The sequence below is a fragment of the Sceloporus occidentalis genome, unplaced genomic scaffold (assembly GCF_023333645.1).
Source record: "Sceloporus occidentalis isolate IW3139 unplaced genomic scaffold, rSceOcc1.0.p SCAF_3, whole genome shotgun sequence".
In the NCBI taxonomy this organism is placed as follows: Eukaryota; Metazoa; Chordata; class Lepidosauria; order Squamata; family Phrynosomatidae; genus Sceloporus; species Sceloporus occidentalis.
In genome coordinates, this window is record NW_028316983.1 from 40,184,741 (window position 1) to 40,199,762 (window position 15,022).

Genomic DNA, 15,022 nt, shown 5'->3' on the forward strand with positions numbered 1-15,022 from the left:
CATAGTGAAAAAGTGGCAATGATAAGAAACCTTGTATGAACCTTTACATTCACTTGATAGGATCTTAAACTTTCCCCCCTCTCCTTGATATATGTTGTTGTTGTTGTTGTGTACCTTTAAGTCATTTCCACTTTACAGCAACCCTAAGGTGACTCAATCATGAGGTTTTCCTGGCAAGATTTTTCAGAGGAGGTTTGTCATTGCCTTTTCCTGAGGCTGAGAACATGTGACTTGCCCAAGGTCACACTGTGAGTTTCATAGCCCAGCTAGGAATTGAACTCTGGTCTCCAGAGTTGTAGTCCAGCATTTAAACCACTATCCCACATTGGATATCATTGCTTGATCTATTTACGTTGTAAAAAATCATGTATTCTTTTACCATTGCTTTCATGGGAATCAGCTTCCAGCTTCTGGTACTTATTATTTTAATGCAATGCATTCCTCATTTTGTAAGAAAATATACCAGCAAGAGATTAAAATCAAGAATGACTTGCTGGCTAATATTGAGCATCTTTCTCTTAAAAACAATTCTGGCATGTCCTGATGAATTTTCTTTGTCTCTCAGTTCCCTCAGGCTTTCCTCTGTGCATTGGTCATTACATCAGTGGTTCTCCTGGGGATCCTTTCCTGCTTCTTAATCCCCCTCAGCCTGAGTGGTGTGAATGGGGTGGAAGGAAATCCACCCGCTGAAAAGGGATCTCTTGCTGAGTCTGCTGCTAGGAGGCAATGATGCCAAGAGAGTGTGTCTGAGAGCACCTGCCTGTCAAAATCTTGTCCAATCGGCGCAGCCTAGAGTCAGGGAGGAGGGGGTATAGACATGCACTCAAAGTTGCCTGGAGGCTGGCAAAAGCATCTCTTGGTTCCAGCTCCTGCAGAGCATCCTTGGTCACCCACTGTCTCTGTAGACACAGCATCCTCTGTAGCAGGCAGTTAGGGGTTTGTGTAAAAAAGAGCCTTCTCAAGCATCTGTGGAAGAAGAAACCAGAGATCCAGAGTGGCAAGATGATGGCATGCACAGAGATGCTGACAATGTGCTTGCTTTCTGCCAAGCATGCTTACAGCCCCAAATCCACTGAGACCCAGCAGCACTATGGCAAAGGACTCACGATCTTCCATGATGTAAGTACCTACAGGGTGTATTATTTTTCCTGATTTGTGAACAAAGTGCTTTGGAAGACTCTATGGGAACAGGGACAAAATGAGGGCATTGTTTTTGCCCAAAGAAGAATTGCCCCCCCCCCCCGAATTGTTCCCTTAGCACCCACATTTCTAGCATTGCAAAGAGTGAGACATTGAAAAATTTCCTTTAACCTCCCAATTTTCTAGCATTGCAAAGAGTGAGACATTGAATTTCCCTCCTTTAGCTCCCAAATTTGTAATACTGTAAAGATTGAGACATAGAATTTTATTTCCCTTTAGCTCCCAATTTTCTAGCATTGCAGAGTGAGACACTGAAAATCAGCCACACCTCTCTGTGTTGTGTGCCTTCAAGTTGTTTCTGACTTTATTGTTGTTGCTGTTGTTTGTCTTCAAGTCATTTCTGACTCATGGCAACTCTAAGGCTATCATGAGGTTTTCTTGGCAAGTTTCTCTCGAGGTTGTTTGCCATTGCTATCCTCTGAGGTTGAGAGAGTGTAACTTGCCCAAGGACACCCAGCAGGTTTACATGGCCAAGCTGGGATTCGAACACTGGTCTCCAGAGTCATAGTCCAATGCTCAAACTACTGACTTTTGGTGATCCTAATCAAAATCTTATCACAGGGTTTACAATTCTTATATTTTCTGTTTTCACATTCCATTGGTAACTTTCATTGTCCTATTCGTTTTGACTGTCTAAACTGTATTTCTAAATGCTCTAAATAAATGGCTGCAATGCTGGAAATCTGGATGTGAAATGAACATTATATTTGGAAGGACAGAATTCTTCTAGGAGGGCAATACCCTCACTTTGACACACACCCCAATAGAAAGAAGCAATTTATGTTCAATTGCATATCATCCTCCCCCTTCCAAGGTTTCTGAATTTTATGCTCCACTGTCTACAATCTACTCTAGGTGTGCATGGAGGTCTGTTTTTTAAAGAAAGTTAGCTAAGTCTCAAGAATCAAGGTACATAAATGCCCATGTGTTTTTATGCGGAAACTAGTCATGGTAGACTTGTGTGTGTGTGTGTCTGTCTGTCTGTCTGTCTGTCTGTCTGTCTGTCTGTCTGTCTGTCTGTCTGTCTATCTATCTATCTATCTATCTATCTATCTATCTATCTATATTGGGATGGCATCTGAAAGAATGTCTCATCTCTACAAACACATTTTATGATCTTGGGCAAATTGTGGTTGGTCCTTGGGCTTCCAATCTATACAAGAGGACTAACTGATTGTGAGTACAGTAATAGACTGGTATCTTTAACACCATTGCTACTCATTTCTCTGTGTTCATTCCTTCTAGAAGTGTGGCCTACAGTTTAATGGAAAAGCAAATGGTGATGCTATCAGGGCAGGATGTGTATCAAAAGGAACCCTATGCATTAGAAAGTCAGATAGGAACTAGACCTAGCAGTGCTGACTTATTACATACTACATTTAAAGTGAAGCAATCCAGAGAGAGACACCCTATGAAGTGGCTAGTTTACCACAGCTAGAAGTAATTGAAATAATATTTCACACTACCATATAAAGGGAAGCAAGTTGTAAGATCACTAAGACCAGAATTTAACATTACCCAAATGCACCATTGAGAGCATGTTTGCTCATTCATAGAAACTGTTGTGACAACACAGCTCATGCAATAATAAGAGCTTCCACTCCAAATGCAACTTTTCCTCCCAGCTGATCACCTGAATAAGCAACTGGCAATAGTTGGTTGCAAATGGTAGTGGATGCAATAAGGATGCCATGTATGCGTATGAATGTGTCTTCAAGTCTCCTGTAGAATAAGCAACCCCATGAATTTCATAGTTTTCTTAGGCAAGGAATACTCAGAGGTAGTTTTGCCAGTTCCTTCCTCTGAAATATACCCAACAGCACCTGGCATTTGTTGGGGTCTCCTGTCCAAGTACTCATCCGGGCCGACCCTGCTTAGCTTCCAAGATCAGACAAGATCTAGTGCCTGTCGGGTATTTAGGCCTCTTCCTCTGAAAATGTGAAAGCTCTATGTTTGGTACTGTTGATATGATTTGCTTATAATATTTACATACACTTGATGGGTAAAAAGGGGCTTACATTAGATTATAATAAAATTGAATATTGTTGTTGTTTCAGTTTTGAAACAGTATTGCATTTTATTCTGTAACATGAATTACTGACATCTGATGTGGTGATTTTTTGTGTGTGTGTATGTGTGTGTGTGCCTTTAAGTTGTTTCTGACTTATGGTGACCCTAAAGTGAACCACCTATCATGGGGTTTTCTTGGCAAGATTTATTTGGATGGGGGTTGCCTTTGTCATCCTCTGAGGCTGAGATAGTGTGACTTGCCCAAGTTTACTCAGTGGGTTTCCATGGCATGGATTTGAACTCTCATCTCCAGATTCATAATCCCAAAGCCCAAACCACTATACTACACTGGCTCAGAAATAATTGTACATGGAAGCTGTAGTACAAAACAATAACTTTTCCAAGATCTTCTAAATGGCTAAGTAATAGTGACACATCTCCACTGATGTCAGCTTTGAATCCGTTTTCCTCAATGGGGTCCCCATGGCCAAGTCTTAAATATGAGATCAATATGAACATGATAGAGTTTTTGAAGTGGGGGAAGGGAATGAAGCATCTGTTCTCGACCCAGGGGAATTAATTCATCACAGCAATACAGCATGAACTTGTTTTTCATTGTTACAGGGTGTTTTTGAGCTTACCTGAGTCAGAATCCATTTCTGAAATTATTGCCCTCTGTATAGTGTGAGAATATAACCCTATACACCAAACCAATGTCCCTGTTCCCATCAGGACTACCACAGTTCTTCACACATTGTGCGCAAAGGTAGGAAGAGGGAATATCTGCATATTTAGATGGTTACACTTACATACTCTCCAATATTTCACAGATGAAAAATGAGACATGTGTGGCCCGGCAACCTCAGAGTGTAGTCAAGATGGTAAAAATTATTAACGTGGAAGAATGGGCAAGCTAGAGAGGTGGCAGCAGTTTGCTTTTGCCTGAGCCTTTTGGAAAAGGCAAGAGCCAGTCCTCTCCCCTCACTGAGCTGAGTGCATCTACTTTTACATTTTGGTTTGCAGCAATTGAAGTGAGCTGAGGACAAAGAGGTAAACTGTCAAAAAGAGAACTGGGACATTTTAAAAGCAGCTGAAAAAATGGGACAACAGATGATTAACTGGGACTATCTCTGCAAAATTAGAACAGTTGGAGGGTATACACTTAGGATCTTCCCCACAGTCAAGTGCTCTAGTCATGTAGAGCTCCCAGTAGTGGATATTTCTAAAACCAGAAACCTACAAATATTTTCTCTTCAGTACTTGATACTCAACAGAGAAAGGTCAAGTGGAGGACTTAGAGATTCCTAGAGAGAACGTATTAATCAAAACAGCAAATAATCAAATCCACAAAAGTCAAAGCTGTAAATGTGGAGGGCCAACTGTAGCCTTTATGGGTTTTTAATATCCTAACAAAATGAGATAGAAATGGGTGCTTTAAAGCGGAGGTAAGCAACTGTCAGGGGTTGGAAGACCACAGTCCCGACTAGACTCCCAACTCTGGTTTTTACATTTCTTTTTCATTTAAAAATACTGCCACGTCTGGTTTATTCACTGTGACCTTATCGCACACACATTCTGGGGATGGAAGGAGGACGCTCGTGTGCGCGTGCGTGCTGCAGAAAACGGAGTTTATCGCACACGAATACATCCTCCAAGAGGCCCTGCTCCATCCCCCGGTGCACACCCATTTGCGTCCAGTCCTGACGGGTGTGATTTTTGCCTGACGGATTCCCCAGAACGTTTAAAATTGTGTGTGCGATAAGGTCCGTAGAGTAGATGTTTTGCTTCAGCCAAATAGGTGACTAATAGAAAACCTTGACATCTCAGAACTTAGCTATGCTAATGTACCAAGACTGAGATTTAACTACAAGACCATTGCTTCTTTTTTGTAAATTTAAGACAAAGAAATAGTTATTGAAAAGCTTGCACTAAATTCTAACAACTAGATGTGCTACAGAGAACAGAGTGCAGCGCTTGCGGGAGGAGATAGGAGGCACAAGGAATTTCCAACACAAAGAACTGGAGTTCAAGGCTCCAGCACTTCTTATTTTCACTTGTGCGTGCTTAATAGGTTGTTGAATACTAACTTATATGCCTTAGGAGGCATAAGCAAAGCTTTTAATGAACATGGGATGTATGCAGAAGGTTGGAAACTTATCAAGGGGAAACATGCAGGAGGTTGCTCTGAAAGTTTTTATGCCTCATGACCCAGCCAATGGGGAGTGAGCTAGAGGAAACTTTGGCTGGAGAAAGGTATAAATATTGTGTAAAATCCATAATGGGTGTGCCTCAGGATTTTTTTTTTCTTTTCTGTTTCACCTAAGTCTGTAGACTTGTAGATTAAAACTAAATTTTTGGAGATTCTGCTTGCTTCATCATTTTGTCCTGGGAATAGGGTTGCCATAAGTCAGGAGCTCCAAACCGGGACAAATGTAGGACAAATGTAGGACAAGATTTACAAATGTAGGACACATTTTTTTTAAAATGGAGGAAGCGCAAAAAATTGAGGGTTTTTTAAAAATGTTAATATAAATGCATGTTTTTTAGGCATGATCAAAATGGAGGACATTTTGGCATTATTCCTAGACAGATGGCAGAAATGGACTTGCCCTCGGGTTCAACTGTACTTCTCAGAAGTGTGTACTTGGTCAAGGGACTGTGGTTTTTCTTCCCTGCGCATGAGTTTGTAAAAATCACAGCAAGTTACATTGGCCATGCTTCAGAGGCTTGTTGATATCAATATCACCACCATCATCATCATCATCACTATAATTGTCCAAGAAAGGCAGACTTGTTAGCATTCAAAGCGCCATAAATACACAGAAAATGCACTTGCATATATTTAATAATAAAAAATAATGGGGAAAAATAAAAAACAAGGCAGGGGTGTATATAATAATAATAATTAATGTAATAAAATAAAAAACAAGCAATAATAAAAATTAATAAAATAAAACAAAAACAAGCAATAATAAAAAATTAATGAAATAAAACAAAAACAAGCAATAATAAAAATTGTCATGCCCAGCCTGGAGGACGGCTTGGAGGACTCAGAGGATGAGCTAGAGCCCCTGGGACCTGAACCTGTAATGGAGGAGCCAGAGCCTCTGGGGCTTGAACCTGTAATGGAGGAGCCAGAGGCTAGCCCTAGTTCTGCTGGAGCAGAGTCTATGGCCCCTCCAGAGATTCAGCAGTCAAGTTTGCCTGGTGCCGAGGCTGTGGACATGGAGGAGGATCTGGGCAGTGTGCCTACCTTCAATGAGCGTCGAGCAGAAAGAGAGGGCCTTCGAAGATCTCGGAGGCTTTATCAGAAGCGTCTTCGTAATCAGACACAGCTGAAGGCCGGCTCCTTGCCTTCTTAAGCACCTGGAGCATGTGTGGTTCTTTGCCAGTGGATATCTGACTCTTTTAGAGGAAAGACTCTGTCTCTGGCTCCTTTGGCTTCTTGTCTTGACTACCCGGAAACCTTGACCTTGGACTGCTTTATCGACCTGCCTATCTGTTGCCCTGAACCTCGGACCGTCTGACAATTCTCTTGGTAATCCCTTTTGGTAGAACTACTGTGAATCTCCAGGACTGTGTAGCTTACACTGACTTTGCTGTGCTGGGAGGGGGTTTGTTTGTTTGAGAACTAGCTGCTTTATCAGCCCTTTGGCTGCTTTCCCGGACAAAAATTAATAAAATAAAACAAGCAATAATAAAAATTAATAAAATAAAATAAAAACAAGCAATAATAAAAATTAATAAATTAATATATAAACTAAAACAAGCAATAATAAAAATTAATAAAATAAAATAAAAACAAGCAATAATAAAAATAAATGAAATAAAATAAAATAAAAAGCAATGATAAAAATTAATAAAATAAAAAAACAAAAATAAGTATTTTATATTTTTAAAAATTAATTTAAAAAAACCTCCAAGGCAGACCTGAAATGGCCACTGACTCACCTTTACACCTCCTCCTCCTCCTCCTCTTCATCCTCCCCCTCCTCCTCAGCGCCTCAGCGCAAGGGCTCCTTGGGAAGCCCCACGCAAGGGTGTGCATGTGGAGGCGGTGCGCGCAAGGGAAGAGGAGCCCGTTCCCTTTGGCCAGCTGGCCAATGGCCGGCTGGCCCAAGGGGACAGGCTCCTCCGTCATAGCCCTATGTGCACGGGGGAAAGCCCCGCCGCAGGTGGCGCAGCGGCACCGGCGCGCGCAAGGGAAGAGGAGCCCATCCCCTTTGGCCAGCTGGCCAATGGCCGGCTGGCCCAAGGGGACGAGCTCCTCCGAAATAGCCCTGCACGCGCAGGAAAGCCCCGCCGTGGGTGGTGAGTGGTGGCGGCGGCGGCGGCGAGGAGGAGGAAGGCGGCGCTGGCCAGGAGCAGGAGGGTGGCGCTGCCAAGAAGAGGAGGAGGAGGAGGTGGGTTGGCGGCCAGCCGCATTAGCTGCCGCGGCAATGGCCACATCAGCGGGGCCGGCCCGGAGCCGGGACAAAGGCTGGGGTTGGGGGGAACCGGACCGGGGCAGGCAGGGGGGGCCCAAAAGCGGGATTGTCCCGGGGCCCGCTGGGATATGGCATCCCTACCTGGGAAGGTGTTTGTTGTGTTAACCTATTTGTTTCACATACTCACAGTCTGGTAAAAGGCTTCTTCTGGGATTATAACAGCCTAGGGTTGGGAGAGAAAACATAGTGATATTGTCCTTACATACCTTTATTTTTCCCCAAATATTTTTTGGAGTGGGAGGTGGTTGGGGGATTCAAAATGCCCTTTGGAGGCCTGGAGCTAGTGTGTGTACTGTTGAAATATACTCAGGGGAATAGAGCATCAAAGCATTATGCAGGCTGTGGAGTGTGCTTTGCCCAATTCTGATTTAAAGAAAAAATAAATATTTCTTTCTCTGGCTATATTTTAAATGACGTCTACTACAGCCAGTGTGATTTAGTGTTTTGAGTATGGGGGGATGACCTCTGGAGAATATGGTTTGAATCCCTGCTTGGCCATGGAAACCTACTGGGTGACCTGGACATATCACACTCTCTCAGACTCAGAGGATGGCTATGGCAAAACTGCTCTGAAGAAACTTGCCACAAAAATTCTGTAGTTGCCATAAGTTGGAAATGACTAGAAGGCACACAACAACAACAATAACACCACAATATGGAAAACATCTAAAAAGAGATTTGTTTTTAATGTGTACAATTTGTCACCGATTAGCAAGTATTATCCAAGTGCACACAGCATGTCTCATAAACTTAAGAACTGAAAACAGTCCTAAATAATGGCTGTATGCATCTACAGTGGCAATTTTATGCAATTACCTTGAACACAATGGAATTTACTACCCTCCAAGTAAATATGCTCTGAATTGTACTCAGTATTATAGGACCTGAATGATTCAGGCAGCCCAGCGTATCTCCATTTGTGAGCACAGAGAAGAAATCTTCTGATATGTTTAAGCAATTACGGCAGTATTCTGTATTTGATGCTCTATTCTCCTGAGTATATTTCAACAATACACACACTAGCTTAAAGCCCTGTGGCTGTGCCTATACAGAAACAAAGCTCATAAAATTTTAAGGAATCTGTTGTGCTGTGATGAAACTTCAATATTTCCCCCCTTAGTATTGATCTCCTTTGGAAGCTGCCCATATGGTTAATCAATAGCTCCAAAGTTGCTATCAAAACATTCTCCCTTATGCATTATTTGATTCTAGGAACAATTAAATATAGGCTCTTTTAAATGAGCTAGATGGAATATTTATTCAATCAAAACAGTGAAAGAATAAAGCCGTTGAGGAACAATTTTACTAACTTATAGCGCCAAGAAACAAACGTGTATAACAATGGCATATCCATTGCAAGTGACACTAGAAATAGTATGAGAAAAAAGTGATAAAAACCTACAATTTATTCAAAGAAAGTCCATCAAAAACTGGAATTAGCCTTGAAAATATTAAGTATTAAAATATGTAGAAACAGATTATTATTATTATTATTATTATTATCATCATCATTAAATGAATAAATCTAATGGGTTGAAGGAATACTCATCCATAATTGAATTATTAGGTACTGAAATACAAAAGAACTTCTTTCAAAAATGGCTTCACTCTTATTAACATGCAAATTACTAGCTTTTCTTTGGATGAACAAAGCATGGCTTTCAAATTTCAAATTCTGGAATTTCAGAACAGGAAAAAGATAATGTTAAAGCCACAATTGAAGTAAAACCCACCAAATTCATAGGGGCTTACTTCTCAAAAGATGTGTACAGTGTTTCACTGCAAGGCTAGAATTCTACTCATGACCTATGGCAGTGTAAGTGTCCTTATGTTCGGGGTTATACTTTTGGGGACATTACACAACACCATATCTAGGGTTGCCATATTCCAGTCCCACATATGCAGGCATCTAATTTGCATATTATGCAAATTATTATAATTATGCATATTATTAATTTGCATTTTGATTATGCAAATTCAACATATTATCATTGCACTTTTTCTATCATTATATTTCAGCCTCAGTACCACTACCAAGCTAAGAGCTCCTTTTTCCTTGTTTTTCCCCTATCTGATGTGAAGAGAGGGAGGCTTCCAGTTCCAAGCAGCTCCAGAGAGTAAAGGGACTCACTTTACTGTCTTGAGGCTGTTTGGAAGTGAAGTTCCACTGTGCTGCCTAACCAACAGAATCACCACACAACACAAAGCCATTTCTGCTCATCTATTTTCCTTTCCCAGCTTCTGTGTCTATTGGGGGAAGAGGGGGAGGGAATGGAAGAATGTCCTAATGCTATTCCTGTGCACCCTTCAGATGTTGGACTGCAGCTCCCAGCAGCCCTCCATAGTGTAGCCTATGACAAAGACTTGTAGGAATTTCAGTTCAAAAGCATCTGGCAGGCTGCACTTTTGAACACCTCTACCCTGAGGTGGATAAGGTTCTAGCATCTTTACTATGTGCATGGGGGGAAAAAAGGAGACTTTTAGCAAGGTTGGCTTATCTGGTGTTAAAGATGCAAGCTCCCTGTCCTCTTTATCTTTCCTGCTAGATTTATACACATCATTCCATGTTGTACTGCCTGTGCAGAAGCAACCAGAGCCTGCAGGGCAGGATGACACTCCTGCCAATGCCAATGTTCTTGCATGGCTTTCTGCTTCATCACTACTATCACATTTTAACCTATCCATTAGCCTGCAACAAAGGAGAAAACTGATATTTACTGCTTCAACCGGCTTAGTCAGCCAGGAAATTTATTTAGTCCATTCAATCCAGGATTTTCAAGGTTTTACGGGACAAATGACAACCATAGCTATATCTTCATTATGGTTGCACAAATACAGTTCCACTGGAATAAACATTGTGTAAGTGAGTACAGTCTTTAAGGTAATGCATAAGGCAATGTGTTCCTTAATACATTTTGACTAACCACCATTAAATACTGGGAGCATGCATTGGTATATAATCCAAGTTCTGTTGCCTGAGAGGCTGCCGCAAATAAACACCAAGACACAGAGCTGGAGGAAAGGCCACAACTTTATTTATAACTCAAACAATTGGTAGGGTTGGCAAAAGCATAAGGTCAGGATCTGCAGTATCAGACAACCCCACGTTTGTCTGATCAGCAACCGCCTGGTAACCGCCAGGCCTTGGAATGACCTAGGGGCTAAGGAACGCCAATTGATCACCAATGCCACCATGCACTCACTTGTTCTCTAAGCCCCTAGTCACCAGGAGGCACTCCCGCGTTATGGCCCCCGCAATGGCCACAACGCCTGCCCTATTCGCCCCCGGGTCCCGAATGACTCCCAAACCAGAACTCCGTAGCCCTGGTACGACACCATGCCGATCCATGGCCTATGCTGCCAAACCACAGATGTGACAAAAACCCACAGACCCAAGTGGCGGGAGGGTGGGAGAGCCAAGCTGCAGATGACGCCAAGGGCCGGGCGCACCGCCTTATAAAGGCTCCAGTCCCGGCCTATGACGTGGCCCGGGAGCCCCTCCTCCGGAGCAGCTCCAACCAATGAGCTGCTCTGGAGGACCGGAACTCCCGACCACTGAGTTCCCCTCCGCCTGTCCTAGATCGTCGCGAGGCGGAGAGGCCTCCCCTTCCGCCCCTCAAGCCAATCAGGGTGGAGGATTCACCCCAGAGGCACTCTGGGGCTGATTGCTGCTGCTCTTGTGGCAAAGCGGCCTGCCCACCGAGTCGGGCGGCCGCTTTTTGCCTGAGAGGCTGCCACAAATAAACACCAAGACACAGAGCTGGAGGAAAGGCCACAACTTTATTAATACCTCAAACAATTGGTAGGGTTGGCAAAAGCATAAGGTCAGGATCTGCGATATCAGACAACCCCACATTTGTCTGATCAGCCGCCTGGTAACCACCAGGCCTTGGGATGACCTAGGGGCTAAGGAACGCCAATTGATCGCCATGCCACCATGCGCTCACTTGTTCTCTAAGCCCCTAGTCACCGGGAGGCACTCCCACATTATGGCCCCCGCAATGGCTACAGCGTCTGTCCTATTTAACCCTGGATCCCGAATGACTCCCAAACCAGAACTCCGTAGCCCTGGTATGACACCATGCAGATCCACGGCCTATGCTGCCGCCACAACAGGCCATTCACAGAACGCCTACGGCCAACCCTGCCAAGAACAAATCAGTGTTCACCGCAATGGTCCAGATGCAGACGAACATAACCGGAAAAGGCCTGAGATTTCCACCTGCCAATCTGTTTAATAGATTCCTCTGTCAGGCCAGCTCGGGAAGCTGCCGTAGCAGCACCAATGCAAAAGGAGTGTCCACCAAACTCAGTGTTGGGAAGTCCCAGTCTTTTCACTGCCATGCGAAGTACTGACACAAATTGGTATCTCGTCAATGGTGTCCCATCCAAATGAACAAAAAGATAACCGTTCAACAGAGGTCTAACATTCCAGAATGAGTGAAGTGCCTTAACTGCGCAAACGGAGGACCCCTTCATCCATTGCAGTACGACTGTTTGTCCTCAACCAAGTTGATCGCACTTGGACCTGCGAATGACTAAGGATGCAGCATGTTTCAAAAAGGACAGGTTGGCAACCTGTAATGCCTTAAACGAACTATCACTCTTGGATGATGCAACCAATTCCCCAAGCCTGAAGGCACCGAAAAAGGCAACCGTAAAAGCAGCAATGAACAACGTGCATTCAAAATTAGATGAACAAATATCAGGCAATTGCTCACAAATTCTGGTTAACAAATGAAAACATGTCCAAGACGGAGCTTCTTGTCTTTCCTCCTAAGCCCACCCTTCAACACTCCTTTTCTGTCTCTGTGGACAACATTTCTGTTCAACCAGTCCAGCAAGCCCACAGTCTTGGTTTTATCTTTGACTCTTCTCTGTCGTGTATCCCTCAGATCCAGACCACAGCCAAGGCTTGTAGATTCTTTTTGTACAATATTGCCAAAATCCGACCATATCTCTCTGCCTCTACTGCCAAGATCCTGGTCCATGCCCTAGTGATCTCATGACTTGATTACTGTAACATCCTCCTGGCTGGGCTTCCTCTTTCTCACCTTCATCCTTTAATTTCTGTCCAGCATTCAGCTGCACGCATTATCACTTCCACCCACCGCTCTGACCACATCTCCCCTGTGTTGGCATCCCTTCACTGGCTCCCCCTCCCTTTCCGCATTCAGTACAAGCTCCTGCTGTCGACGTTTAAAGCCCTCCATGGGCTGCCCCCCCCTTACTTACCAGACCTTATTTCTCCTCACCTTCCCACTAGGGCCCTCCGTTCTGGTAGTCAAGGTCTGCTGTCACAGCCCAGGATTTCCTCTGCCCCATCCTGGATTCGCCCCTTTTCACTTGCTGCCCCTCACTCCTGGAACCTTCTTCCCCCGCAAGCAAGAGCCATCACTTCTTTAACCAGCTTCAAAACGGAGTTGAAGACCATTCTGTTCAGGGCAGCATTCCCAGGCATTGCATAATTGTCACTTGCTATTTGATGTTCTTTTCTTCCCTGTTTTATTGAATCATTTCCTGTACTGCTATGTATTTTATATGTATTATCCTACTAGAGATGCCCCCTCCCCACCCCCACTCCCTTTGTGTCGTGTCTTTTTAGATTGTAAGCCTGAGGGCAGGGATCCGTCCAATTAAAAAGATTGTATGTACAGCGCTGTGTAAATTTACAGCGCTTTATAAATAATGGTTAATAATAATAAATAAAAGGTCTTCTAGCATCTCTTGAAACAAAATAAATTCTTTTCCAACCCTCAACAGCCCTCTTAACCAAGAAAGAGGCACATGGATCAGGGAATCCTCCTGCCTTGGAAAAGAAAGAGCTGCCAGCTAAATGAATGGACATTGTTTTAGGAGCAATGTTACACTGTCTTAACCAGACCAAAAACCGTAGAACAATGTTAGTGTCCAAAGGCCACCTGGGCTGGATGGCCCCGGAATTGAAGAATTCCAGCAACTTGGAAATGGCATGCTTATAGGTCTTAAAGGTAGAAGGCGCGATGGACGCCATGACTCCTTCCATTATCTCAGACAGCCAACCTCCCACAGGGACTCTGGGAACTAGGTGGGGGACAAGTCGGCTTCTGGAGTAGCTGTCGAAATCTTTGTTCCTGAAAATGAGAAATGGTGTCTGCAATATTATTTTCTAAACCAGGCACATGGCGAGCTGTGAATGAAATGTTATTATGTAAACAACACAGTACAAACTTACACACTAATACCATGACTCTCTCAGATTTTGAAGTTTGATTGTTAATAACATTGACGACTGCCAAATTGTTGCACCAAAAGCAGACCTTCTTATTTGCAAACTCCGAACACCATATGTGAACTGCCACCACAATGGGGAACAACTCAAGGAAGGTGAGATCCCAAAGGATGTCCTTACCAGCCCAAGCTGCAGGCCACCTCTTAGCACACCAGTGACCTTGACAGAAAACACCGAAGCTGATGCTGCCAGCTGCATCGGAGTGAACCTGCAGCTTGTCATCCAGCTGCAAAGACTTTTGCCAAATAGCCACTCCATTGAAGTTTTTGAGAAACTCTAACCAGACCCGGAGGTCTTCTTTAATGGCTGTTGAAATTCTGATATGGTGGTGAAGTGCCTTGGGACCAGACATGGACCTGGCCAGTCTAGCACAAAAGGCCCGTCCAGGGGCAACAACTTTGCATGCAAAATTTAAATGTCCAAGCAGCGACTGAACCTGCTTAAGGGTGACCTTGTGTGCAAGCAAAGTATCCTCTAACAAAGAACGTAAATTGGTCAACTTATCAGAGGGTAAACAGGACAACCCAGCTACTGAATCCAGATGTATGCCTAAAAAGGACAAGGCGGTGGTAGGTCCTTCAGTTTTATTGGCAGCGAGGGGAACACCAATTTCAAATGCCAAAGCTGAAAAAATTGACAATAGCTTGTCACACACCATCGAGTTGGCTTGACCTACAAACAGAAAATCATCTAGGTAATGTGTGACTAGGGGAGATGAGGCCCTTCTCTTGAGTTCCCATTCCAAGAAAGAACTGAAAGTCTCAAAAGCCGCACAGCTTATTGAGCAATCCATAGGCATGGCCTTGTCGAAATACCATTCGCCTGCAAACTTAAAACCTAACAGATGAAAATCATCAGGGTGAACTGGCAGCAGCCTGAAAGCCGACTGAATGTCACACTTGGCCATAAGGGCACCTTGACAAGCCTGACAGCATGGTCAAAGGAATCGTAACGCACAGTACACAGCTCATCGGGAATGGCATCATTGACTGAAGAGCCAGGGGGGTGGGATAGATGGTGAATTATGCGAAATTCACCGGGAGCCTTCTTTGGA

General features: G+C 43.7%; 1 protein-coding gene across 1 annotated transcript in view; it reads left to right on the forward strand.

Moving 5' to 3' along the window:
- The first annotated feature begins 841 nt into the window (after positions 1 to 841).
- Positions 842 to 15,022, forward strand: part of NECAB3 (N-terminal EF-hand calcium binding protein 3) — a 147,513-nt gene continuing 133,332 nt past the window's right edge. Inside the window, exon 1 of the mRNA XM_089514092.1 lies at positions 842 to 1,119. Within this exon, the coding sequence (XP_089370218.1) occupies positions 1,003 to 1,119 (117 nt within the window). The 5' untranslated portion in view covers positions 842 to 1,002. The remainder of the gene's footprint in view (positions 1,120 to 15,022) is intronic.